The 27,412-nt window shown below is 44.1% G+C and overlaps 1 protein-coding gene and 1 long non-coding RNA gene across 10 annotated transcripts in view; one reads left to right on the forward strand and one right to left on the reverse strand.

Annotated features, from left to right (window-relative positions):
- Window positions 1-27,412, forward strand: part of ZNF385C (zinc finger protein 385C) — a 164,414-nt gene that overhangs the window by 40,558 nt on the left and 96,444 nt on the right. For 6 of the 9 annotated variants that reach the window (XM_083407755.1, XM_083407759.1, XM_083407756.1 and 3 more), the window contains exon 2: window positions 23,309-23,563. In XM_083407755.1, coding sequence (XP_083263881.1) covers window positions 23,311-23,563 — 253 coding nt within the window. In that variant the 5' untranslated portion in view covers window positions 23,309-23,310. Of the gene's footprint in view, window positions 1-4,393; window positions 4,762-22,789; window positions 23,026-23,308; window positions 23,564-27,412 lie in introns of those variants that run through there. The other 3 variants (XM_083407753.1, XM_083407749.1, XM_083407757.1) reach the window with 3 other exon arrangements.
- LOC310661707 lies at window positions 19,826-27,162 on the reverse strand. Its single transcript, XR_014504087.1, has 2 exons — window positions 26,975-27,162; window positions 19,826-20,031 (listed from the first exon to the last, which is right to left on the reverse strand). It is a non-coding gene; the product is annotated as an uncharacterized lncRNA (long non-coding RNA).

A 27,412-nucleotide genomic window follows, 5' to 3' on the forward strand; every position in this document is an offset into this window, starting at 1 on the left:
CTTCAGGGGTGAAGTCAAACCACTGTGTTAGCAGCACCAAAGTGACCTCCCTAGGGTGCAAACCTGGGCAGTGTGTATGGAGGTCCAGATGACAAGACTTGGCCTCCCTAATGTGGTCCAAAGGAAAGCCGAGCAATATGTCTGGCACCAGCTTGACATATTAAGAGCCAGTGTGGTGTAGTGGTTAAGAGTGGTAGACTGGTAATCTGGTGAACCGGGTTCGCGTCTCCGCTCCTCCACATGCAGCTGCTGGGTGACCTTGGGCTAGTCACACTTCTCTGAAGTCTCTCAGCCCCACTCACCTCACAAGGTGTTTGTTGTGGGGGAGGAAGGGAAAGGAGAATGTTAGCCGCTTTGAGACTCCTTAGGGTAGTGATAAAGCGGGATATCAAATCCAAACTCCTCCTCCTATTTGCATGCAGGAGTTGCTGGAAAGAGGCCGTCCAACCATCTTAGGGACTCCACTCTAGACTTGTGTAGGGTCAGTGGCGTAGCGTGGGGGGTGCAGGGGGGGCCGGCCGCACCGGGCGCAACATCTGGGGGTTAGGGTTAGGGGGCGCAAATCCACGGGTTAGGGGGTGCAAATTACTTGCCTTGCCCCGGGTGCTGACAACCCACGCTACGCCACTGTGTAGGGTTTACTCCTCAGTCTTTGCTTCTCCTGAATATATCCTGCAAGGCGGCAGAGGTTTAGGATCAGAGTTTTCCTTCTCCTAGACAGGTTGTCTTCCCAGGTTGATGAGCCCCCCCTGCCCCTCACTTCCACCTGTAGCATATCACTAATGTGTCCATTTTAGAGATTTAGCAAGAGAGGTCAAGAGCAAAAAAGTGGTGCAAAGTTCCAGTATGTTTTGGACTCTCTGCTGAAGAAAGAAGGAACCCCAGGCTGTGGCATTTGCTTCCGCAATATGTTAAATAGGAGTAGTTTGCCATCTCTAAATATAAGACTAGAGGAGTGATGGCAGTGAATGTGTGTGAGGAGCTAGAGTCATGATCTCCTGTTTTATAAATCTGGTCTTGGTCCTGTGCTGGGGCTTGAGCAACGGTGTTTACAAGAGTGCAAGTCTTGACCCAATTAGAAAATTGGGTCACCAGAACACCAGAGTTAACCTCTGGCTCTGGCCTAATGGCTGGTCTGTTGCTGGGGAGCCCTTCCACCCCCATTGTCATTTATTCTACTTAATGCAATGGTTTTTATTCATTAATATTGTTTATTGTAGATTTATGTAATAAATGAAGCAGTGAGATTTGTCAGGGCGAACATAACAAAGCTCCAAGTTAAAATAACATAACAAAAATTCTAACAACAAAAAATAAAAAGGCATAAAATCTGATAAGATATTTAGCTAAAATTTATTTGTTTTGCTTTTCAGTAAAAAGATCTGCTTGGTGCAGGGAAAAGAAATATTTAACCAAATTTATATACTGCTTGACTGTAGTAAAACCTCTTAAGCAATTTACAAGAAATATTAAATTATCAATAAGAATCAACGATCAAACTAGATAACCACCTAGGTGCTGGGTGAGCCACCTTGGGGAGAGCATCTATGAAGAAGGTGACATGCCAAAAATGGAATTGTTCATGGGTTGTAAACTGTGATGAGAGTTATTTTTTTTAAACCTTCTGACAAGTAATAAGTTTGTGTCTGGTCTTCTGTAGCAGGCTGTATGTCATCTAGCATGCGAATTAAAGATAAATAAACCTTCTTTCCCTCTTTGGCAGCTTCCATGAGATACTCGTGCCTTTTGGTTTTTAGCTCTGCTGGGTTTATGTTTATTTTTTGCTCCTTTAGGATTTTCATTAGTAAAGTTGGGAATTAATCACATTTGTTGAGCAACAGAGCATTTGCCGCTTCCAGTTTGTTAGATGAGTTGGTGAAATGTGGTGACGACAGCAGGGAAGGCTTCCATATAAACCAGATTCAGCACTCGTTTGTAGATGTGTTACAGAACATAATGTGTTTGCCAATAAAACCTGTTGCTATGAATTGAGGCCAAATATCTCTAAGCAGAAAGTGTGTTTTCTCTCCTTCTCCCACCCAATATAGGCGATAGATATGATCATGCTTCTCACCAAGCGAAAGCTGGCAGTCAAGGCTGTTGTGGGTTGTCACTTTTTATTTCCTGATTGGAAAGAATATATTTCCATAGCACGGAGCAGCAGCACACCCGTGGGATGAAAATAAATCTACTAACTTTCTTTCGAGTGTTCACAGCTCATTCTTCACCCGCTGTATCAGCTTGACTTTGCAATAAATAAAAATACACATCAGAAAGTCTAATGCCATAAATCAGTCACACGTGGACCTGTGCTTTCTCTTTCACTGAGTTCTAATGGAGAATTTGTGTCAGTGAAGGATTTCCTCCCAATGCAAATACAGTGGTACCTTGAGTTACATGCGCTTCAGGTTACAGACTCCGCTAACCCAGAAATAGTACCTTGGGTTAAGAACTTTGCTTCAGGATGAGAACAGAAATTGTGCTCCGGCAGCGCGGCAGCAGCAGGAGGCCCCATTAGCTAAAGTGGTGCTTCAGGTTAAGAACAGTTTCAGGTTAAGAACAGACCTCCGGAACGAATTAAGTACCTATTTTTTGCTCTATAAGACACACTTTTTCCCTCCTAAAAAGTAAGGGGAAGTGTGTGTGCGTCGTATGGAGCGAATGCAGGCTGCGTGGCTAAGCCAGAAGCTAGAACAGCAAGAGGGATCCTCTTCCCGCTGCTCTGAAGAGGCTTTGCGCGGCTATCCCAGAAGCCAGAACAGCAAGAGGGATCACTACGCAGTGATCCCTCTTGCTGTTCTGGCTTCTGGGATTCAGAATATTTTTTTCCTTGTTTTCCTCCTACAAAAACTAGGTGCGTCTTATGGTCTGGTGTGTCTTATAGAGCGAAAAATACGGTACTTAACCCGATGTACCACTGTAGTAGCTCCAAAAGAGTGGTCTTTGAGAGGTCTGCAGCAGGTGATGAAATGGTTAAACTCCCCCTCCCAATCTTCTGCAGCCCTGATAATTATCAACCTATGGTGGCTGCTATGTGCATTCCTTATGCCAAGATGCATTTAACTTTGCTGAGATCAGAAGCTTTCGTTGTAGTTTTAATAGTGACAGGGGTTCCAAAGAAGATGACTAAACTATTTATGTATGCGACTACAGCAACTAGAATATTATATGCACAGAAATGGAAAGAGCAGGTTTCAACGAAGGAAGAGTGGCTTTCGAAAGGAATGGGCTGTGCAAAAATGGCAAAGCTGACAGCAAAATGAAGAGATCAAAACGAACTTTTTATAGAAGAATGGAGGCCTTTCGTGGACTATTGGAAAAAAAAAATACCATAGTCAAATGAAATCATGGGCAGGATTTGAGATAAAAGCAGTGGAAGAAAAATGATAAAATAATTGTAATAGAGAAACTTTTGTAATAAATAAAGATATAATGCAGTAGAAAAGGTTTGAGTAAAAACATGGTGGGGTTGGGAAGTCATGAATCAGTGTAATGACTTGATATGAAGATTGTTGTAAAATGTATAATAATAATAATAATAATAATTTATTATTTATACCCCGCCCATCTGGCTGGGCTTCCCCAGCCGCTCTGGGCGGCTTCCCAAAAAATATTAAAACACCGTAATACATCAAACATTAAAAGCTTCCCTAAACAGGGCTGCCTTCAGATATCTTCTAAAAGTCTGGTATGAGAAATGAAATGAGATGAAAAACAAATTATACAGCTAAGGACTCCTTTGTTGGTGAAAATAACTTAAATTCATTAGTTGGACTCACACATCAGTAGGTTCACTTAAAACTCAGGACTCAGTTTGTAATGTGGTTGAAGAAGAAGAAGAAGAAGAGTTTGGATTTGATATCCCGCCTTTCACTCCCTTTAAGGAGTCTCCAAGCAGCTAACATTCTCCTTTCCCTTCCTCCCCCACAACAATCACTCTGTGAGGTGAGTGGGGCTGAGAGACTTCAGAGAAGTGTGACTAGCCCAAGGTCACCCAGCAGATGCATGTGGAGGAGCGGAGACGCGAACCCGGTTCCCCAGATTACGAGACTACCGCTCTTAACCACTACACCACACTGGCTCTCGATTCTCAGAATCTGCAGGATATTGAAACCCAATGTGTGAAATAGCAAAGGTGCCTCTGAACATGTGCAGAGTGCACCCCCCCCCCGCAACTCTGAATAACCACATGTGCACTTAAACAAAGGCAAATGGGGCATACATTTGAAGTACATTTCCAAGCAGTTCAAGGGTCTTCGTTTTTTTCTAGTGGCAAATATCCGCATGTGACCTCAGGCGTGGCCTTCAGGGGATGACATGAGATGACTTCCCATCCATCTCCCTCTCTCTTATAGGTCTGATGTCAAGTGCATTCTGCGTGTTCTTGGCAGGCAAGCGATTGCTACGGTTACAAATGAGCACCAGTTGGCACCTGTTCTGCCTTGTAACCAAGTCTAAGGACTGTCGGGTTTTTCTCGCAAGCACCTTAGCTCAAAACTTTGGACTTCTTGCAAGCACCTTTGCCTGGGAAAGCTTCTCTGGCGGGGGCGGGGGGAAGTGATCACTGGTTTTTAGTTCACAATATTGGAACTTGCATGGGAGGAATTCCGATCGGCAAGACAGAAACCCGTCAGGAAATCTTGAGCAGACCTTTGCAATTAGGGCGCCGGCTTTTTCTCCCTGGCTGTCCTTCGCTCAGACGAAGCGGAGCAGGCAGCAGCAATCAAGGGGTGGAAAGGCTCAAATTTGGCATCGTTCACGGTAAGACTTTGTCCTCCTGACACAATTAGGCTAAAGATACTGACACATCCCCTCTTTTAAACCCTTGGCTTGAATCGACTGGGAAGTCTGATTTTAACAGCTCCTCATAGCTAGTCAAGAAGATGACTATATTTTCCTTTGCTTCTCCCCCCCCCCCCCCTTTCTTCCTTCAAGCTAAACGACCAGAAAAGTTGCCGGTTAAGAGTGCTACTAAAAATAGAATTTAAGACCAGTTTTCTGTTCTGCTGGATTTCAGCATCACAGGGAGTTTTTGCTGAGGGTTGTGTCTGCTGATCTATAAGCATGCTCTCCTGTTGTCGTGTACCGAGGTGAATGAAGCATTTTAGAGAGCTGGAGGAGCCTCTTTAAACAGAGCACTTCTGGGTCAAGCCAAGGACCTGTCTAACTTCATAATTCTGTTTCCAGCAGTTCAAGGGGGTCTTAGATTTTTCTAGTGGCTGCCAGAAAGCTTACAAGGGCAGGAAAGCGACAGCTTTGTCCTGTTTTTCTCCGGCAGAGGTATACTATCTGTGAACATGGAAGTTCTATTTAGCTGTCATGGTGAACGTATTTGTCTAACCTGTTGTTACTTTTTAAGCTGTTAAATCTAATGGCCATCATTACCTCTTCTGGCAGAGAATTTTCTTATGTTATTTCATGCATTGCACAATTACCTTTTTCTGTTCAGAATTTACTGCCTGTCAAGTTCACTGAGTGACTAGTACTGTTGGTTTGTAGTGTTATGTACGTAAACAAAAAACCCACTCCCCTCATTCCCTAGATAATTGAATGAACCTCTAATATCTGCCTTTAGAGTTATTTCTCTCCACCCACAAAAAGCCCCATGCACTCCAGTCCAATGATCATTTGTAGTATACTTTAAATTAAAAATTGAAGGGGAAACTAAATGGGGAGTATTTGGGTCCTAGAAGTATGCATGGTTGTGAATCCTAAGGGTTTGAGTTTTACATCACCAGCTACCACTATGTTCCTTAATTGTGACACGTGTTACACATTAATTGTGACACAAGAATCTGTTTCCCCTGGCATTGTAAGGGTTTGAGGGGCTACAGTCCTAACTTCACATACCTGGGAGTAAGCTGCATTGAATTAAATTACACCGGGGTTGACATTGTTAGGATTGCATCCTTGGTCCTGATTATTTTGCCTGCTGTGCTGTTGGCTGATGTTTGGATGCCTTAATTTGTTACGTTTGAAAACTTTATTATTGCTATATGGTGGTTTTTTTAATGTACCCCACCTTGGTGCATCCATATGGATGAAGGGAGGGCTATGGATATTTTTCATAAATAAACAAATTGAAAACAAGTCCAGTTCTCTGGGCACTTTGCAAAACTTAAAACACAAAACACAGCTTTTAAAAGCTTCAATAAAGCTTCCATTTCAATATCAAAAGGTTCAAAAAGCTGCAGCATTGATCCTCGGGCAGAACGTTTTCTTGAAAACCTCCAGAGAAAGAAATTGCACAAGAAACTTATTCTGCAGTAAAGTTTAAGAAGCTTTTCCTTATGTTCCCTCTCCTCTGTCTCCTCGCATCTTTCTACCAAGGCACATTTCTCTCCTTCTCTAAATGCACACAGAAAACCTGCTTATACTTTTCTACTGTTGGACCTGTGTTGCAGCACGTCCTCAGATCAGAAAGGTGCCTGCAGGCCTTTCAACAAAATGCCGTCTTTTCCAAGGCTAGAATATGTTGTTTCCTTGAAGCAACTTGGTGGGAGGACAGAGGCACCATTCACCAATGGTGCGCAGACAGCTGTATCCCACTGGTTGACCAGAGATGAACAGGCTTGGAATTATTTGAATCAATACAAGAACCTGTCAATCTTTTTTAACCAGGTGTGATAGTGGAATTGGAGCACACTGCCAAAGCAATCCTTCTTTCATAGCATATTCAATTTACAGATAGCGGGGAGGAGAGAAAGCACATTTTAATGTTTCTTATCATAGCTCCTTTCCCTTTCAATCCATGCATATACCTATCTTGCTTCCCTGGCCCTGTCTCTCTAAATCAGCTTTCCCCGGCCCAGTGCTCTCCAGGTGATTTTGGATCCCACTTAGCCCTAGCCAGCATGACCAGTGGTCAGGGACAGTGGGAGTTGAAATATACTCGGAGTCGAGAGTGGATTTCATGCTTTTTATTCAGCTCATAGTGGTGAGGAGGAATTGAAGTTCCCCCAGAATGTCTGCTTTATAAGCATTATTTACACAATGGGCCCCACGTGATTGGTTAATTCCGGGATTCACCTGTAGGCCAATCAGGTTGCGGATTCACTTCCACCTGGAGCTGGATTGGGTGGCTCCTGTGGACCATCCAGACTGCTGCATTCTGGACCCTATTGTTCTAGGATCAATCAGACTGCTGCATTCTGAATCCTATTGTTCTAGGACCAATTAGACTGCTGCCTTTTGGATCCTATTCAACTCAGTACATAACAGGAGTTGTAGTCAAAAACATCTGTAGGGTACCAGGCCAGCCTGGATAGCTCAGTTGGTTAGAGCATGGTGCTGATAATGCCAGGGTTTGCAAGTTCAATCCCTGTATGGGACAGATGCATATTCCTCAATTGCAGGGGCTTGGACTAAGGTGATGCTCAGGGTCCCTTGCAAGTCTACAATTCTATGTTTTCCACTGTAACTTTCCAAACAGGTTGGGGAAGCCAGCTCTATAGTTTTATAGGTTCCTCGTTCTACCTTTGTCTGAATGAAAACATTTCCTGACTGTTGCAAGTCATGCAGTGTGTGGAACCAAGCAGTTTTCAGTGCAGGCTGTGCAAGCTCATTCAGAGCAAAGCTTGTGTGATTTAACAGGAGTGAACATACTTGCCTGGGGCACACACACTGAAGATGTGGACCCAGACCATGTATTTATTTACTCTTGTTCTCTGTGCACCCTCAGCCATTGTTTGGCTGTAATTTGATGAGTTGCTTTGGAGTCCTAAGGCGTCTTTCACCTTGGCCTGTGCAGCTTAGAGGGAACTTGTTAGAGTCTGGAATCTGAATTTCAAGGGCTTGAGGTCCATGCATTTGTGGTCCTCTTCACCTGAGCTTTCTGACTTTATTGATGTAGATTGGTTCTGTGCAGCCTTGTAAAAGAGCCAGTCACCTGGCTGCCTGTGTGACAAGTAATTTTCCTCCAGGCAACTGGGGAGTTACCCTTACCGTACTCTTTTCTCCTTTCGACCAAATACGTGCAGACTGTTTTTGTGGATTGGTTTGCAAGGCTGGCTTTTGTAGTCCAGGATGCTTTCAATTAAATTCAACAGACAACACACCACACTTGCAGGTGAATCAATATGGTTAAAAAACAAACGGGGGTCAATTTCTCAGTAGACAATTTCTCAGACAAAGTAGAACATCCTACTTTGGAAAACACACGCACACGCACACACACACATTTTCCTCAGTGCTTATATTCTTAGTTTGAAAGTTATCCTTTTTAAAGAACAATACCTTGAGTAACTTCTAACAAAATTAGTAACAAAATAAAAAAGCTTTCAGATTCAGGAACCATTATAACTTTATCATGCAATTTGAGGTTTATTTGTTTGTCCTCCTTTCTATCTGTTTTTCCTTCTTCGATTTTTGTCTTTCCCCCTTTCCTGCTTTCTGTCTACCCCCCACCCCCACCCCAGTACAGTGGTACCTTGGTTCCCAAACTCAATCCGTTCTGGAAGTCCGTTCAATTTCCACAACGTTCGCAAACCAAGGCGCGACTTTTGATTGGCTGATTGGCCCCAGAAACAATGCCAACAGCCAAAATGGATGTTCGGCAAACCGGAAAAATGTTCGCAAACCGGAACACTTACTTCTGGGTTTGTGGTGTTCGGCAGCTGATTTGTTTGGGAGCCAAGCCGTTCAGAAACCAAGGTACCACTGTACTGACATGGAGAGGGATTTAGACTGGCCGCCGAATCAGTGTTCAGCTCGCTGATCTGTACATACAGATGACAGGTCTGTGAAATCTGGCTGAAGTGGACTTAACACCAGTGCAGAACCTGCTGTGGCCGTGGATAAAGCATTCTGACTGTTGCAGGAAGATGACCCTTGGGGTCCCTTCCAACTCTTCGATTCTGTGAGTCCATGATTCATCAGTCTTAGATTGCTCACCCTAATAGTGTCAATCCCTATCCTCAGGCTATTCCGGCTCCCAGTAGTTTTAGTAAGCTGGTTGCAGCCTTTGCAGTGACTCTAATTTACTTGCTTAGAACATGACGATCTGAGAGCTGGAGGTAAATCCGTCACCCAGCAGGGGTGGCAGAGGAAAACGCCAAGTCTTCTGCGGTAGCTGTAACTTAGATGTAATTGAGTAGGATGACACACTTGTCCTGAGGCTGTATTTGTCTCCAGCCCACACAGGCCGGGCATATTCTTTTGGGAAGGGGATGCCTGAGGAGTGAAGGTTGCAGCTCCTCTTGACCCTTTGCTGCTGTCTTCGATACAACTTGTAGTGGGAAATGGCTTCACTAGGGTACGTTTGCAATAGCAAAATGTTCCAGCTTTATAGCTCTTTCACGTCTGGAGCTTAATTTCCAGACGGGCCCCGACTCTCAGCACTTGTTTTCCCTGCTGACAAGTAAAAACTATGCACTGATCATTCCCAGCTATTAGCAGGGTTAACATTCTGAAACAGTATCCACCTGTGGGACAAATAATTTAACTGGGTTTAAGGTAGAGGTAAAAAAACCAAAGTAGGGACGCGGGTGGCGCTGTAGGTAAAAGCCTCAGCGCCTAGGGCTCGCCGATCAAAAGGTCGGCAGTTCGAATCCCCGCGGCGGGATGCGCTCCCGTTGTTCGGTCCCAGCGCCTGCCAACCTAGCAGTTCGAAAGCACTCCCGGGTGCAAGTAGATAAATAGGGACCGCTTACTAGCGGGAAGGTAAACGGCGTTTCCGTGTGCGGCTCTGGCTCGCCAGAGCAGCGATGTCACGCTGGCTACGTGACCCGGAAGTGTCTCCGGACAGCGCTGGCCCCCGGCCTCTTGAGTGAGATGGGCACACAACCCTAGAGTCTGTCAAGACTGGCCCGTACGGGCAGGGGTACCTTTACCTTTACCTTTAAAAAACCAAAACAATGTTGATTGACAAAATTATTTCTGGTGCCACAGTTGCAGCAAGTTGGGGACAGGATGCTTGTTTTAAAATAAATAAAAACTCACCCTGGCTTCTTCACATGCCCAGAACAAAGGTGGACAGGTAGACCTAGAATAAGGCTGGAGACCTTAAGTTTGTGTGTTAGTGGGGGGAGCACAGGGAGAAAACTGAACGACCCCCTGCAGCAACACGTTGCCCAGACAGTGAGGTTAGCTGGTTTGTGAAGCTTTTTAATATTTCTAAACAACTGGTTGGCCCTTCAGCATCACTTCCAGGGTTAAGAGAATCATGGGCTGCTGTTGAGATCTCACAGATGGAATGACCTGTAGTTCTTCCCCTGGAGAGCAGTCCAGGTACCATAGGGAGCCTGGATTTCCCCCTGCACTGCTTCTCTAGACAGGATGATGAGTAGTACAAGTTGGGGTTGCCAGTCAGCCAGGATGCTTCCCCAACCATCATCGCTGTGTTCTGCTAGGCAACCTCTGCTGGGGTCTACAAAACCAAGGAACTCCTCATCCTGCCACATTTTGCTGGGTTCCGGCAATAAGGTGCAGTGGCAAGTACTTTTTAAATCCAAAGTTGCGAATCTGAAGCACTGAGCCAGCTCCTCCTCTGTGGGTTTCCCTTCTGCAGTGTCAAGTCCAGATCTGGCTCCAAACACACCTTAAGAAATGAGTCACTCTGGCTTCCTTGTGCAGAACAAACTGTATGGCACTCTTTTTAAAAAGTGTTTCTAACTGACAGCTTTTTCTTTTTTCTTAATTTAATTGTTGTTGTTTTTTTGAATTTCTGAAATTTTAACAAATGTAACAACACATAATTCCCTTAATGTTTTGACTTCCCACCCTTACCTCCATGATGTTTTTATTCCCACCCCCTTTTTTTTTTTACTGCATTATGAAACATACTTTTACCTGTTACATATTTCCTCTTTTACAATTACGGTACTTTTTCCATTTCCCTTACGTGCTCATATTTCAAATCCTGCCCGCGATTTCATTTGACTATAATACTTTCTCAGGTAATCCAAAAGGAGGCTCCACTCTTCAATAAAAAGTTTTGTTGCTTTGGTTCTATTAAAATTAAAATGGACTGTGTGGAAATGGAAAAACTGACAGCAGGACTAAGAGTTCTAATTGACAGCTTTTTCAACTTCCCACCCACCAACACAGGAAGTCCCGAAAAGAGATGTTCTCAAGTTTGAGGAGCTGGCTTGATAGGATGCCAGCCTGCAGAGGCAGTGAATAGTTCCAACAGCGATCAGGACAGTGCCTTTTGTATGGTGTTGTGCACAACAGAGCAGATAGATACTCATAAATGGCTCCATCCTGGAAGCAACCCGGCTGTGTGAGTGGGTGGACCAGCAGAGCAACCAGTTATTTAGCTAGAGGTGTGGTGGAATCTGCATCTGTAGAGATCATTAAGAGCCGTTAAACAAGTGTTTGGCTGGATTTGTTTTCAGCAGGATCAAATCCTGTGGCAGGAGTAACCGGAGAACCTTTTGCAGTTACTTCCAGCTGCCTATCGGAGGGTTTCCATAAGTGGAAGAGGGATGCACAGTCCTTTGACAATGGTAGCTGTTAGCTGTATTCATGCTTCAGCCTCAAGGACGCGGGTGGCGCTGTGGTCTAAACCACCGATCCTCTTGGGCTTGTCGATGAGGAGGTCGGCAGTTCGAATCCCCGCGATGGAGTGAGCTCCTGTTGCTCAGTCCCAGCTCCTGCCAACCTAGCAGTTCGAAAGCATGCCAAAAAGTGCAAGTAGATAAATAGGTACCGCTCCGGCGGGAAGGTAAACGGCATTTCCGTGCGCTGCTCTGGTTTCAGAAGCAGCTTAGTCATGCTGGCCACATGACCTGGAAAAACTGTCTGCGGACAAACGTCGGCTCCCTCGGCCAGTAAAGCGAGATGAGCGCCGCAATCCCAGAGTCATCCGTCCAACTTGATGGCTTTATGGTTCAGTAATTGAGCACAGCAAACCTTTAAACTTAACTCTGTTATGACCCAAGCCTCTAGTACATTGTTTCCCAAACTTGGGTCTCCAGCTGTTTTTGGACTACAGCTCCCATCATCCCTTGCTAGCAGGATTAGGTATGATGGGAAATGTAGTCCAAAAACAGCTGGAGATCCAAGTTTGGGAAACACCACTCCAGTACAAGGGTGGCTAGCCTGCGGCCCTGCAGATGCTGTTGGTCTCCAACTCTCATCAGCCCCAGCCAGGATGGTTGTTGGCCAGGGATGATGGGACTTGTTGTCCAGCAACATCCAGAGGTCCACAGGCTAGCTACCCAGATACCAGAAGCATACTTCTTTGTAAAAGACCAGCTTTTCTTACGTCCACCACTGTGTGCAAGGCTGCTTGAAAAAGGCCTTGAAATTAAAACACCTTTAGCATTCCTGTGCACTTGCACTGCACCTCAGGGGTGAAGGCAAAGCGTTGCTAGGAAGTGGGCAAATGTTGCTAGGTTTGTGCATGCTCTGTCTGTTGACAAGCTCCTTTGATGGCATGCCTGCCAGCAATATGAAGTGTGCAAGCCTAGCAACAGTTTCTTTCCCCTTCACTCTGTGTGTCCCAATACAGCTGTATCCAAGTGCAGTGGCTGATTTGGCATTAGTCACACTCTTTGCTCTGGGAAAGAATAGGGCTGGGCGATATATTGATATATTGTCCAAAACCGGTTTGAAGTCCACACTGTATTGTGATAGAGGTTTCATAATTTTTGACCTGGCAATATATCGTGAATGTGTGTGTGTGTGTGTGTGTGTGTTATGCAAAAATCATAATGTGGGGGAAAATGTGAAGCCAATGCTTCTACATAGCTCCGTCCTTATTGGGATATACAGTGGTACCTTGGGTTAAGTACTTAATTTGTTCCGGAGGTCCGTTCTAAACCTGAAACTGTTCTTAACCTGAGGCACCACTTTAGCTAATGGGGCCTCCTGCTGCTGCCATGCCGCCGGAGCACGATTTCTGTTCTCATCCTGAAGCAAAGTTCTTAACCCGAGGTACTATTTCTGGGTTAGTGGAGTCTGTAACCTGAAGCGTATGTAACCCGAGGTACCACTGCATAAGTATATCACAATGTTTTTTTAAAAAAAGGTAATAAGTCCAGACGACTCTGGGGTTGCGGCGCTCATCTCACTTTACAGGCCGAGGGATGTGGCCAGCATGACTAAGCCGCTTCTGGTGCAACGGAACACCAAAACCAGAGCAGTGCACGGAAATTCCATTTACCTTCCCGCCACAGAGATACCTATTTGTCTACTTGCACTTTTTGGCATGCTTTTAAACTGCTAGGTTGGCAGGAGCTGGGACAGAGCAACAGGAGCTCACCCCGTCGTGGGGATTTGAACCGCCGACCTTCTGATCGGCAAGCCCAAGAGAACTCAGTGGTTTACCCCACAGCGCCACCCGCGTCTCTAGATCATGATGTTTAGCTGGTGATAAATCATGATGTTGAAAACCACGTATCGGCCAGCCCTAGGAAATAATTTCATCGTTTTCTTCTGTTTTCATTGCTGTCTTTTGGACCATCTGAAAACAGACTTTTGAGTGCTGCTGGTGGTCTTTGGAAGACATGATTGTACTGCTCTCAAGTTGTACTGGAGACATAATTGTAATGCAGCCAGTAAGACTTGGATGGAGGCACCATTTCCCATAGTGTACACCAGTAGTTTCCAACCACGTTTTTGATTGAAGAACCTCTGCAATGTGTTGTTACATCCAGCAGAAACCCACCCCCTCTCTTTGCCTCTTTTTTTTAAAAAAAATCACAGCTAAAACTGGTAATAAGCAATTTATTTAAAAATATAAGGGGAAAGTCAAGTGCCTGGGCAGGGTAGATTGTAAAATTTAGTGGACGCTCTCCCACCCCGCCTAGCAAATCCTCAGAGAACTCTGGTTGAAAAATATAAGTGTGCATGCACAGGTACTTTTGCTTCTCATCAAACAGACATTGCTGGTTTAAAGTGCCAGGAAAAAAAGGAAACATATTCCATTCAATGGAGATGAAAGTGAAATGAGCGTCTACTCAGCAATCAGTCTTCAGCTCTTTGGGAATAAAGAACATGTCTTCTATCTAGAAAACTTCATGCTGATATGCACATTTATATACAGTTTTGGGCACAGTGATCTTAAGATGTTCAAGGCAAAATGTTTGCAAAATATAGACACAGTCTATTTATATACTGCATTTCCCACAGATTTGGACTGAAAGTAGTTTACAAAAAAAATAAGCTGAAATACAGTAATGCATGCATGGCTGCTGACTTGCGATGTCTCTCAAACAGGATTATCATTAGCCACATTTGTGAAGGATGGATCTGTCAGTGGGAATTAGATATGAGAGTAATAGGAAAACTCGTGCAGCTGGCTGAAGAGCTTTTTGCTGAAGTGTGGTGTGCTTCACAAGCGGAACCTATGCAGTCAGAAGTAAGTGCCACTGACTGCTTATGACGGCTTGCAGTGACGCTGATCCTAATAAATTGGGTATTATTCTATGCATTTCTGGTTCCTCCTCCCCTCCTGTGTGTATATGCACAGCTGCTGACATTTTGGGGCTCTCCTTCAGGGCATGGCTATGGGAACTGTCACAACAACCTCTTGCACTTCAAAATTTACCACTGCACCACTGTATCTGGCTGGCTAATGTTGGAAACAGATTCCTAGGCTTGGAATGAGATCCTTTAGGATTAAGTATGAGAATTATTACATTTCTAGAAATACAAGCCAAATCGCACAAGGAAAGCTTGCAGGAGAAACAAGGAGCCAAGCTAGATAGGACGCTGGAGATCTGAGACTGAAGATCTCATGGTGAGGAAATTGCACCGAAAAAGTGTGGGATGAACTCACGATTAACGGAAAGCTGTGTAAACACTCAGGAAGCAAATCAGGATCAACGCTCCTGGTCACATAGCCACCTTGTAAACAAATTGGAATGAATGCTCAGGGAGGAAAAATGAGACACAGTCTGACTTTGTGCAAGCAAAATAAGCTGAATAAACAGGTCATCTGCGGGAGCCCTTAAACCACAGAGAGGCAGATGTAAACACTGGAAGCCTGTTCTGCTTTGCATCACTGAAGACTTAGAACTTACTGTTGGGGGCGGAGAAGCTGCAAGTCTCAGGTTGCTGATTTTTGTGTGTGCCAAAGACCAGTATCTACATGGGAACGTTCAATTGCATAATATTTTCAATAATATTTAGGAAGAAGGCAGAAAGAATTGGCCTTTGCTCCTCCCCTCCCACCTGGTAAATAAAACCTTATAGGCATACACTAAATGGTTAAGGAGTTGTCCAAGGTTCTAAAAATACAGCCTCCTTGGGCTACCAAGAATTACTCTCCATAACTTTCCCCTTAAAAGTGTATGTTGGTGTCTCCGAGAGAGTTTCCCCTCCCTTATCTACTTGAGCCCTGTCTATAAACCAGACCCGTTTCAGATTTATTTGTGCCATTCTGAATTCTCGCTAGCATTTGTCACTGCCATGCACCTGCTCCACCTTTTCCGCTTTATCCCCCCCCCCCTTTTGCAGCATTGTGTTTTATGGCATTATTAAGATTTAAAATAGAAAAAAGACCCCGGGTTATGGACTGTATTACGAGAGCTATAAAACTGACCTCAGAGGGTTATAAATGAGGTGGCGAGCCTCTCTTCCTGACAGCTTGCTTACTGTTTTCAGATTTACTGTCAACCCAACGTGGTTTGGGAGTTGTAATTCCTACAACTGGCCTGTTGTTCAATGGGAGTGTGTGTTTAAAGTTAGTTGTAGCTAGAGAGCAAGAAAGGAGTGAATTATCTACTGTAGCAGAGAGCTTAGAAGGAAGAAACCAATTCTGATTGTGCAGATAAAATATAACTGAATAGAGTTCTGCAGGATGTGTTGCTAGTGTGTGAAAACGGTCCAGAGCCAAGGATCCTCAAGTATGTACCTCCAGATGGTGGAAATGTCAGGCGCCATCTTGGCTCCCAGGCATCTATCTTCACTTGGTCGCAAGTGGCCGATAACAAAGTGCAAAATGCACCTGGCGAAGTTCGAACACTGCATTTATCCCCCACCCCAGTCTATAATGAAAATACATATATCATATGTATCATATATCAGGCATGCAGCTCAATTAATATTATTTCATATATTTCAGGGCTTCCATCCTAGCGCTGAACAAACTTAGAGCTAAGCCTCATTGTAGTATAACACAAAAACTCTGTACTGTAGAGTGTTTCTGTCCAGTGTTCCAGTTAACCAGCCATGCCACTTACAGGACACTCCATTCCAGTCCTCATCCCACCCAATTTTCTACCCTGTATCAACAGTCTGTCAGCTTTCGCTGCCCAGTGAGCGCACTCGATGCTCAGTCATCTGCATCAGGGGTTTCCCCCCTTAGGATATTATTTTCTCTCCTTTTTTTGTACTTCTGCAAGTCCATACTCATCTCTTCCCCATTCCCCAAATTGTATTTTATAGGATTTTTTAAATTGCCCAGCAAAAAACCAAAACCCTACTCTGGGGTAATACAGACAAAATTTGTACACACAGTACATATTTGGCCTGTAACGCAAATATTGTAGCAAAGAAAAGTTAAGGAGAACCTAAGGCTGACTTTGTGATCCACTCTCACCTCTGAACTTCAGAAATGGAGCAAAAAAGTCTTGGCTGTGCAAAATGAGATGCTGGATATAATCTCCCTTGAACTTTAATCTTTTACACTGAAACTTGGTATGCATGTTCATGACTCCAATTCTGCATTCAAAGTTTGAAGGCTGGCCTGATCTGTGGGACTGTTTTTAAGGGAGTGGCAGGAAATATATATTCCTTGCAGTCACGTGTAAACTGTTCATCTTGAAGAAATGACAAGGCTTCCCAGCTGGAAAGCCAGATAGAAAAGAACCCAATCAAACAGCAAACCAGCTAATATAATTTTGTGTGCATGTTGTTGAGGGGGTATAACAGCGGATAGCTCAACCTTATTATGAAGTGATGCCTCTTCAACTATGGGATTTACCTGTCTGTTAGGCTGGGGAAATGGGAGACAAATACCCAAGCATGTTCAGATGCTTGGGTAAAAGGGAGCAGTGTTTTCCAGAGGCTTAGCACTTGGCAAAGTCACATAAAAGTGCAGAGTAGATATCGCAGGCTTGGTATCACGTTGCATTTTGTTTGTGTTGGGGTGAGAAATGGCTCTCTGTGCTTACACTTTTTCCTGCCGTGGTCCAAGCAGCCCTCGCTTGGAAGTAGGGGTGCTTGAAAAGGTATTAACGCAAAGTGCTTTTTTGAGTTGTCCCGGAGTGTGACTTCTGACCTTCTTTTATTTCAAAGAGATTTAGACATCTGTCAAGGATCTCTTGCCATCCATCATCCACATCCAGTGTCCCTCTTCCTCCTTCTCTCTCTCTCTCTCTCTCTCTCTCTCTCCAACCCCCCTCCCCCTCACATTGCTGCTTGTTCTGACAGCTGCTGCTGGGAGATCTTCCTTTTTTATTTTAAAACCCGGGCCACTTAAGGTCTTGTTAGGGGACAGAAGTTTGTCTGCTTTAACTGAGGATTTAAAAAGAAGAAAGAAACTTGCCTAAAGCATCTCGGCTGCCGTAGCCTCCCGCTCGGGAATGCAGTGAAGCAGTCGTAAAAAGTGCGGCTGTAAGCGAGCCATGTGCAGAGTGATTTGCCCTAACCACTAAGCAACCGCAATAGCTGTCTACACAGATGGGTGTAGCTCGTCTTTCATAGAATCATAAAGATCACAGAGTTGGAAGGAATCTTGAGAATCATCTCGTCTAACCCCCTACGATGCAGGAATATCCAGCTGCCCCTTGCGGGGATCAAACCTGCAACCTTGCCATTACCAGCACCACACTCTAACCAACTGAACTATCTGACTTGGTCATAGCGTAGCTTCCAAGAAGCCACGAGTCTCAGTATTGGACCTCAGAGCTGCTTGCTGTGACCTCACAGTTAAATTGCATTTCTTGTTCCTTTGCTTATCTTTCCACGGCTACATAGGCAAGGGTCAATTTGCCCTGCTGTGTATTCTGTGCACTTCACAAATTCCCGAATTAGAGGCTGACACTGGAAATATGGTTCAGGGCTGAGCCCCGCTTGAGGTTCAGTCTCAAATTATACATGACATTAATCACATGCCATTGTTCTCTGACATATTATTTTGATATCTCAAGAAGCAGACACAGGTATCATTTCCCTATGGACCAAATGCATCTCAGGGAGAGGGGTCTGTTCAGAGGAGAAAAATGGACAGAGAGAAAAGGGTCAAGATGTACTGGTCATTGGCTGGAGACTGCAGCATGGGCAGTTGCTTTAGAAAAGGACATACAGTTGTACCTTGGATCCCAAACGCCTTGCAAGTCGAACGTTTTGGTTCCTGAACACCCCAAACCTGGAAGTGAGTATTCTGGTTTGTGAACGTTCTTTGGAACCCGAACATCCAACGCAACTTCCGCAGCATCTGATTGGCTGCAGGAGCTTCCTGCAGCCAATCGGAAGCCGCGCATTGGTTTCTGAACGTTTTGGAAGTCGAATGGACTTCTGGAACGGATTCCATTTGACTTCTGAGGTACCACTGTATGTGTATGTGTGTGTGGTTAATATTATATACAGTTTAAGGACATACAGTTGTGTGTGTATGAATGTGTGTGTGGTTAATATTATATACAGTTTAAATCTAAGACACAGAGATGGTACTTCTAAAATTGCACAAGCCTTGAGAAGCTCTCCTCCTAAACCCATTGGCATGACTCAATTTGTGGGCAAATCTCTTCCAGTCAGTTGTCCCACAGAAAAAGTTTGTTGGAATGAGTGGCTGTGAACACACAATACATTTAAAGCATATTTCATGCCCCCCCCCCCCAATCCTCGGGTCTGTAGTTTGTTACTGGTGCAGGAAATTATAACTTTGTGGGGGATAACCTACAGTTCCCAGGATTCTTTCGGGGAGGACGTATGCTTTAAATCATAGTATGTATGCACACAGCGCCCGGTTTTCCTCCAGAGTATTATGCGAGGCACATACAAAGCAATGTAGCTCCAGAGAATGACTAATACCATGGTAATTATCACACCTAGAGTTCTCGTTATTAATTCTGTTCATCTGTTTGGGGAGAATGGCAGATTGCTGAATTGCAGTGCCTAATATTCCAGGAGGGACAAATGGGCACCGGAGAGATTAAGTGAATGAGATGAGCACATCCACAATATTTAATGGTTATTTAAAACTCTGTAACTGGAGCTGTGATGGTGGGCCAAGCTAATTTGAGTGGCCGTGTATCCTTTTTTTAGAGAGCAGTGGCCTTTTGAAAGTATTTTGTCCAGATAACTTTCCAATTTTAATTTCTGCCAATATTAAAAATAACCTGGTCACCTGTGGGAAAGCAGTTAATGAAATATAGCCACCGGAAACTCAGTAGCACATCATAGCACATCTGGGTCAGAGGTCGTGTGAGACTTTGGCAGGGTGCAAGAGCTTGCTGGTGTACCTTGAGTCTTGGAGCCCGTATACAGATTTAACCTGTTCAGCACAGTTTTAACCAGTGCTGAATCTATTCCCATATTACTTTCCCCCACAAATTTCACTAGTGTCATAAAGTCTCATAGAAATCAATCATGCTATTTGCTTGCTTTAAACTCCTGCGCCATCTCATCTCAGAGACCTCAGAAACATCATTGCCGCATCCTCTTCATATAATTGTATTATTATTAACGATTCAGTTTTATACATTTCAATAATTATACAATCATTTTAACATTTTGAAACTCGACTTCCTACCCCCTCTTTCTGCTGTTCCTTAATTTTTTATATATATTTCCTGCATATTCTGAATTAACTTAATTTACTCATTTATTCGTCCACTTTAAATATATACTCTTATAAAACTGCAGGTTATTGCAATAATCCTGCCAATGCTTTTATCTGTTTACAATTGGTTTGTAAATATTCAATAAGCCATTTCCATTATTTTATAAAAAGTTTGTTATCTTGATTTCTTATTCTTTGATTTCTTATTCTTCCAGTAAGTTTGGCCATTTCTGCATATTCCATAAGTTTTTGTATCCATTCTTCTTTCGCTGGGACTTCTTCTTTCCATTTTGGGGCAAGTAACATTCTTGCCGCTGTAGTGAATAAATTTCTATACAGTTGGGGTAGTTCTGTCCCTATAATTTCCAAAAGGAAGGCTTCTAGTTTTTTTTTACAAATATTATTTTAAACATATTTTTCAATTCATTATATATCATTTCCCAGTAAGCTTTAACCTTACTACAAGACTACCACATATGATAAAAAGAACCTCCTTTCTCTTTACATTTCCAACACTTCATATAATTGTAGAGTTGGAAGTGGCCCTGAGGGTCATCTAGGCCAAACCCATGCAATGCAGGGATCTCAACTAAAGCATGTATAACAGAAGACCATCCAACCTCTGCTTAAAAACCTTCAGTGAAGGAGAGTCCACTACCTTCCAAGGGGGTCCGTTCCACTGTCAAACAGCTCTTACAGACAGAAAGTTCTTCCTGATGTTTAGTCGGAATCTCCTTTCTTGTAACTTGAAGCCATTGGTTCGGATCCTACCCTGCGGAGCAGGAGAACACAAGCTTGCTCCCAAGCTTCCATGTGACGGCCTTTAAGATATTTGAAGGTGGCTATCATATCTCCTCTCAGTCTCCTCTTATCCAGGCTAAACATTCCCAACTCCCTCAACTGTTCCTCATAAGGCTTGGTTTCCAGACCCTTCATCATCTTGGTTGCCCTCCTCTGCACATGTTCCAGGCTGTCAGCATCCCACATGCTGTTCTGCTGCGCACCTGCTCTCAGCTTGCGGCACCCCATGGTGCGGATGTTAGAGGACATTCTGTGAGAAGGTCGTGGATCAGCATTCCTATTTTGGGGCAGTCTGCATGCTCCCAGGGTGTGAGGTTCAGCTGGAGTTGTCGTATTTGTGGGAGTCTGCACTCCGTGATCCCAGCAGTACACGTAAATAACATTTAAAAGACATCTCCCTCAAAGAATCCTGGGAACTGTGGTTTAAGTGTGCTGGGAAGTGTAACTCTGTGCCTATGATTCTTTGACGGGAGGGCATTGCTTTAAATCATGGGTAGGCAAACTAAGGCCCAATCGCCTTCTAAATCCGGCCTGCGGACGGTCCAGGAATCAGCGTGTTTTTACATGAGTAGAATGTGTGCTTTTATTTAAAATGCATCTCTGCGTTATTTGTGGGGCCTGCCTGGTGTTTTTACATGAGTAGAATGTGTGCTTTTATTTAAAATGCATCTCTGCGTTATTTGTGGGGCCTGCCTGGTGTTTTTACATGAGTAGAATGTGTGCTTTTATTTAAAATGCATCTCTGCGTTATTTGTGGGGCCTGCCTGGTGTTTTTACATGAGTAGAATGTGTGCTTTTATTTAAAATGCATCTCTGCGTTATTTGTGGGGCATAGGAATCCGTTCATTTCCCCCCCCCAATATAGTCTGGCCCCCCACAAGGTCTGAGGGACAGTGGACTGGCCCCCTACTGAAAAAGTTTGCTGACCCCTGCTTTAAATGTATGGTGTGTAGGCAGATCTTCAGTAATGGGCATGGGAGGTACAGGATTTTTGTTGGGGGGAGAGGCAAAATGTTGTTGAGCTTTGGGGGGAGATCTTCAAAAAAGGTTGAGTCTCCCTGAGCTAAGAAAAGGTAAAGGACCCCTGGACGGTTAAGTCCAGTCAAAGGCGACTATGAGGTTGTGGTGCTCATCTCGCTTTCAGGCCGAGGGAGCCGGTGTTTGTCCACAGACGGTTTTCCAGGTCAAGTAGGCAGCATCCCACCTTCTAATCCCAAACTGGTTTCAGTAACTAGATGCTGTGTGGCAGAGTGGCACTATTGAATTCTGCTTTCCAACAAAATTCCACCAAGCAAAATCAGCCAGTTCCACCCAGTTGATTATTTGCTCAGTGTTAGTGCTGGGCTTGCTACCATATAATGTATAGAACAGACTTTAGTTTGAAGAGGAATCAGGGAAAAGATCAGTATTATTTTTAAATATTTATTGTTTATTACAGGGGTTCTCAAACTGGTTTGTGGGCCACCAGTGGCCCTCAAGCTTCATTCAGCTGGTCCATGGCCTGCTTACCTGTGGATTTGTGTTTGAAGACAGGAGATGGCACATCCTTCGCAATAACTGTTTCTTGTATTTTTATTTCTTCTTTTATTTATTGTATTTTATTGTCTTATGGGATGAAAAATTTAATACAATGAATACAATATATAAGAAATAAACGAAGCAATAAAAATGCAATTAAAGCTCATACAGCATCTAGCATAGAACGTTAGAATTGCTACAACAGGCAGAAAAATAGTTACACAGTCCGCAAATAGCCTTAGCAGTTTTCAGGTTGGGGGGGGGTAGTTTGGAAACCACTTAAATCTTATATTTGTTCCTCACTTTCTACGTCTCAAAGGGAACTTACAAAACATTTTACAATGTAAAATATGAAATACTATCAAATAAATATGAAATAAAACATAAAAGTATGAAAACTGTTTAACAACAAGAATAAAATGGGCGAGTCCTATGATCATTCCTGCCTTCTATATTCAGTCATGATCCATTGAAGGCACAATACAAATAATACTTAGCGTTTATATGGTACATTTAAAGGCTTTTTAAGGCTGTTTGCATAATTGCAGTAATTTTTAGAGCACTCTTGTAAGGCGAGCAACTTCTGTCTTCGTATTTCAAATGGGAGGGGCAGTGGTGGGATTAGAACCGGTGCTCAGGTCCTGTTTGTTACCAGGGTGTTTCAGCCACATTCCTTTGCTGTTTTGCTATTCCTCTAGGCAAGCGTGAATTCCCTTCTGGAGATAATCGCCCTGCAATTGTTTTGTCACATACTGTGGAATGAAAGAGGAGTAACTTTCTCTTTCCACGTGCATCGCTAAAACCTCTGAATTGCCCTTTGAAAAACATCCAGGAACCCAAAGCGGGTCTGTTTCAAACTCACTTAACCTTGGAATGACACTGTGTAAATTCGGGCTTTAGACAACATTTGGAGTTGCCAAGGAACGGGTCATTGCAAAGTTAGATGTCTCCAGTGATTTCCCCTCCGGAGAAAAATAGACCTGTAAAGGCTGCCTCGAAGTTCCACCATGTAGCAAAGAGGGAGCGCTGAGGTCGAGAGCAGTGAAATAAAGATGCTGCGATGCTTGCAGTTCTGCCTAGCAGTGATTTCAGCTGAATTAAGCTGTATTGTAGGCAAAAGCGAAGGCAGTTAACTCCATCTAGAGGACGCTTCTATGTACTGCTTGTTGGTTTTGTAGCTAGATCACCAGCACAGATGGATGGGGAAGACCGAAGCTCTTATGGTGACTTTTGCTCCCCAAATCCGCTGAGTGTGTCTCAGCAGGCAGATTCCAGTACCTATTTTAATTCTTTTTCTTCTTCCCATCCCCACAGGGATGAAGCGGCCCCTGAGCCCACCCCACTCCCCAGGGAGGAGCAGCATCTTTGGGACCCTCACAGAGAGCTCTGGTATAGGGTGCGCACCAGAGCAGCGCACAAAAAGGGAGAAGAAGCACCCGTCGTTCACGCTCTGTGAAGTGTGCAATATCCAGCTCAATTCAGCAGTACAGGCCCAGATCCACTACAATGGCAAGTCTCACCAGAAGCGCCTCAAGCAGCTCAACAAAGGCAAAGTGCTGCCACGCCAAGGTAAGGCACCCGCTTGGGACGCGGGTGGCGCTGTGGTCTAAACCACTGAGCCTCTTGGGCTTGCCGATCGGAAGGTCGGTGGTTCGATTCCCCGCGACGGAGTGAGCTCCCGCTGCTCTGTCCCAGCTCCTGCCAGCCTAGCAGTTCGAAAGCACGCCAGTGCAAGTAGATAAATAGGTACCACTGTGGCGGGAAGGTAAATGGCGTTTCTGTGCGCTCTGGTTTCTGTCATGGTGTTCCATTGCGCCAGAAGCGGTTTAGCCATGCTGGCCACATGACCCGGAAAGCTGTCTGTGGATAAACACCGGCTCCCTCGGCCTGAAAGTGAGATGAGCGCTGCAACACCATAGTCGCCTTTGACTGGACTTAACTGTCCAGGGGTCCTTTACCTTTTTACCTTTACCTAAGGCACACCCCCCCCCCCGTCTACACATGCAGCCTCTGGGAAGTGTGATAGAGAGTCTGAACTGTGATTGCCGCCACAACCGCAGTATTTCCTTAAGGGCACCCCCTGTGAAGGGCAATCTGTATGATAACAGGTATCTCCCTCGACCCATATGACAGTAGTTATCACCCTCTGCTGCCCAAATATCTCTTATTGTCTTGGTGCGCCTTAGGCAGGACCGGCCTGGGGTAGGCCTCAAAACGGCTTCTCTTCCTGCCAAGGAAAAAGGGGTTAGGAAAGAGCCTGGAGAAGAGGAGGTTAAGGGGTGATATGATAGCCATGTTCAAATATATAAAAGGATGTCACATAGAGGAGGGAGAAAGGTTGTTTTCTGCTGCTCCAGAGAAGCGGACACGGAGCAATGGATCCAAACTACAAGAAAGAAGATTCCACCTAAACATTAGGAAGAACTTCCTGACAGTAAGAGCTGTTCAACAGTGGAATTTGCTGCCAAGGAGTGTGGTGGAGTCTTCTTCTTTGGAGGTCTTTAAGCAGAGGCTTGACAACCATATGTCAGGAGTGCTCTGATGGTGTTTCCTGCTTGGCAGGGGGTTGGACTTGATGGCCCTTGTGGTCTCTTCCAACTCTATGATTCTATGATTCTATATCAGGAACAAGGGAGCAGGGAAAGCAAGATTGACATCAAGATCTCCTGCCCTGAGTGGACCCTGCCGCCTGAGGCAGTCTCTTCACCTTGCCTCATGGATGGGCCGGCGCTACCCTTATTCCTGGAACACCCTCCCAGAATACCGATGTGGTACCATTTCCCTTTCATTTCCCATCTCAAAAGTCACCTTTTCCACTGGCTTAACCCATTATGTTCTCATCCTCTGCCTGAAACTGAGGACCCTTCTGCTAATTTGGGGTAAGTTCCAGTAACATACCTGCAAATTCAGGTTGCAAAATTATAGCTGATTTGGGAGGTCTTGTGAAACAAACTTGCTTTCTCCAAAGGGAAAGGTCAGACTTTTCACAATAAGAAAAGCAAAGAGAAAATGCCCTGGAGAGTGTGGGATAACACTTGATTTTAGCGTGATGGTCAGCTAACCTCCCCGCAAACAAATAGGAACGTTAATTAAATACCCTAAGAAATTAGGATTAATGCTCAATAAACAGGCCATTTGGAAGTACCCCCAAAGTGGATTTATATTATTTCCCCTCTTTGCACTCACTTCAATCTGCCTCCCATCCCTCTTTTACTTCCTCATGCAAAAATTTAGATTGTTTGCTGCTCGGGACAGGAACCTGTCTTTTTGTTAAGTCATTAGTAGATTAATCAGTGATGAAAATGGCAAATCTTTTTGAGCCTACTTTGGCTTTCAAGGATCATTAGGAGAAACATAATTTTTAAATGATGGCCTTTCTTTCTCATTAGTCATTTTGTTCATTAAATTTTAAATTATCTCACACTTTGTATTAACTTTGATATCATAGGAGGGCACCTGTTTTGAAATATTGGTAATACTGCAAACTGTATTTGAATGTGACAGATAAATTGGTTAAAGAGCTGATGACTTGTCAACTTTAAAAAAAAAAAAAATCAACTGCCCTGAATTTGGGATATATATGACTGTCCAATTTAAAGAAATAAGTATAGAACAAGTGTGCTAAGAGATGATGTTAACGTCTTCTGTAAACCAAATACTGCCTAATCTAACTGTGTGGCTTCCACATCCTTCTCCCATGAAAATTTCCACCTTCCTTTCCTTTTTGTTGCAATCCAGAGTCACTGTTGTGTCTTCATCTTTATTTATTTTTGGTAAGTATAGCTTAACTCAGACTTCAGTTTGCGAGTTATTTTTAGTCATGACTGCTAACATTGGTTCAGAAATAATACTAACTATGATTGGCTTGGGAAAATGAACAAGAAGAATAGAAGGCTCCTGAGCAAAGGAAGAGTGTTTTCTAGCCGGTGGACTGCTTCTGATCTAATCGTAGTTAGAAAGTCAGGCAGCCTTTCATCTGCACTGAGCCTAAGGAAATGCCACGTAGAAAGCAAAAGAAGATTGTTTTGAAATCAAATGTATATTCTAACCAGTGTAGGTTTTACGTTTAAATTGCACACATGGGAAACACAAAAGCTGTCTTAAGAATTGCTTGTGATGATGGAGTGCTGGGTTTTGGTTTCTCTCCGTTGCAGACAATCTATGGTTCACTTTACTCATAGACATCCTAAGGCTGCTGCAAATCCCATTAGACTGACTTCTGAGTAGACACGTGGAGTGAACAGTGCATTATGCCCCTTTGAATGGAACATGTGGTTGCATGGAGCCAGTTCACGGAGAAATCAAATTATAAAGAGAAAGAGGAAAAAGCAGGGGCCAGAAACATGCTCCAAATGCTGTTGTGTGATCACTACCGCATCACCACCCTCGTTTGGTTTCTGGTGTTGGTTTAAAAATGTCACCGCCAGCCGCATTGCTACTCATCTTTGCCAACTTCTCTGAGCATGAATTTAGAAAAGGCAAAGCTGAGCTTGGGGGTAGCGTGCTTGCTTGCTTTTGCTTGGCTGGGATCTTTTTCAACAGGAGCGTCAAAAGCAGTTCATAAAAATGCTACACATTCTACTGTGAGTTGGAGGGAATGAATACGATTTGCTGTTTATTCACCTCGGTAACTTGTAAGCAATGAGTATCACCAGGCTGCTTTCAGCTTGGGGTGGGAGGAATTTAGTAAGTGGGTCAGTGTTGCTTCTTTTGAGTAGATCCCAGTTGGAGCTTATAGGACTGCTGTTGCAGTTGACTCGGTGGCGGTCCCATTTCATTCACTGCTGTACCTGAGCACTGTTTAAATTTCGTATGTTTGCATATTCCCTGCCATCTTTCCCCCTTCCTCAAATAATCCTCACTTTCTTTCTCTTTCAAACAGCAACAACCCCATATTTAGATTTATGTTCAGCAGTTACAGAATTGCAACCCAAAACATCTTAAATCATTCATATCCAATTACTATATTCTTCCTTTTACTATATTCTTCCTTTTACATGCAGGGCTAGCATCCGAGGTAGACACCATTGGGTACCTGCTGAGGCCCACATCTCTGCAGGGCGACTCCTGTTCACACACATCCTGGCCTCCGGGCTCCGCTGCTTTTCCTATGTGCTGTTCTCTTTGTGCCGGCAATAAGTAACAAGAATGGAGAGGCAGAGCATCATCCTTCACTTCCCATGCTCTCTTCCACTGGGCAGCTGAATGGACAATGGGGACATTAATGAGGGGCTACTCAAAGAGGTGGTCCCATTGAGGGCCTCTTTCCCAACAGCCCTCTAGGACTTGGAGCTGGCACTGTTTATATTAATAAATAAACGACCTCTCTATTTAGTTCACCGTGAACACGCCATGTGTTCCTTAACCATTCATTCTAATTCATTGCTCCTAGAACTGAATTTTATTAGCGTGCCAAAC

Source organism: Podarcis tiliguerta (genome assembly GCF_965153285.1).
Source record: "Podarcis tiliguerta genome assembly, chromosome: 13".
NCBI lineage: Eukaryota > Metazoa > Chordata > Lepidosauria > Squamata > Lacertidae > Podarcis > Podarcis tiliguerta.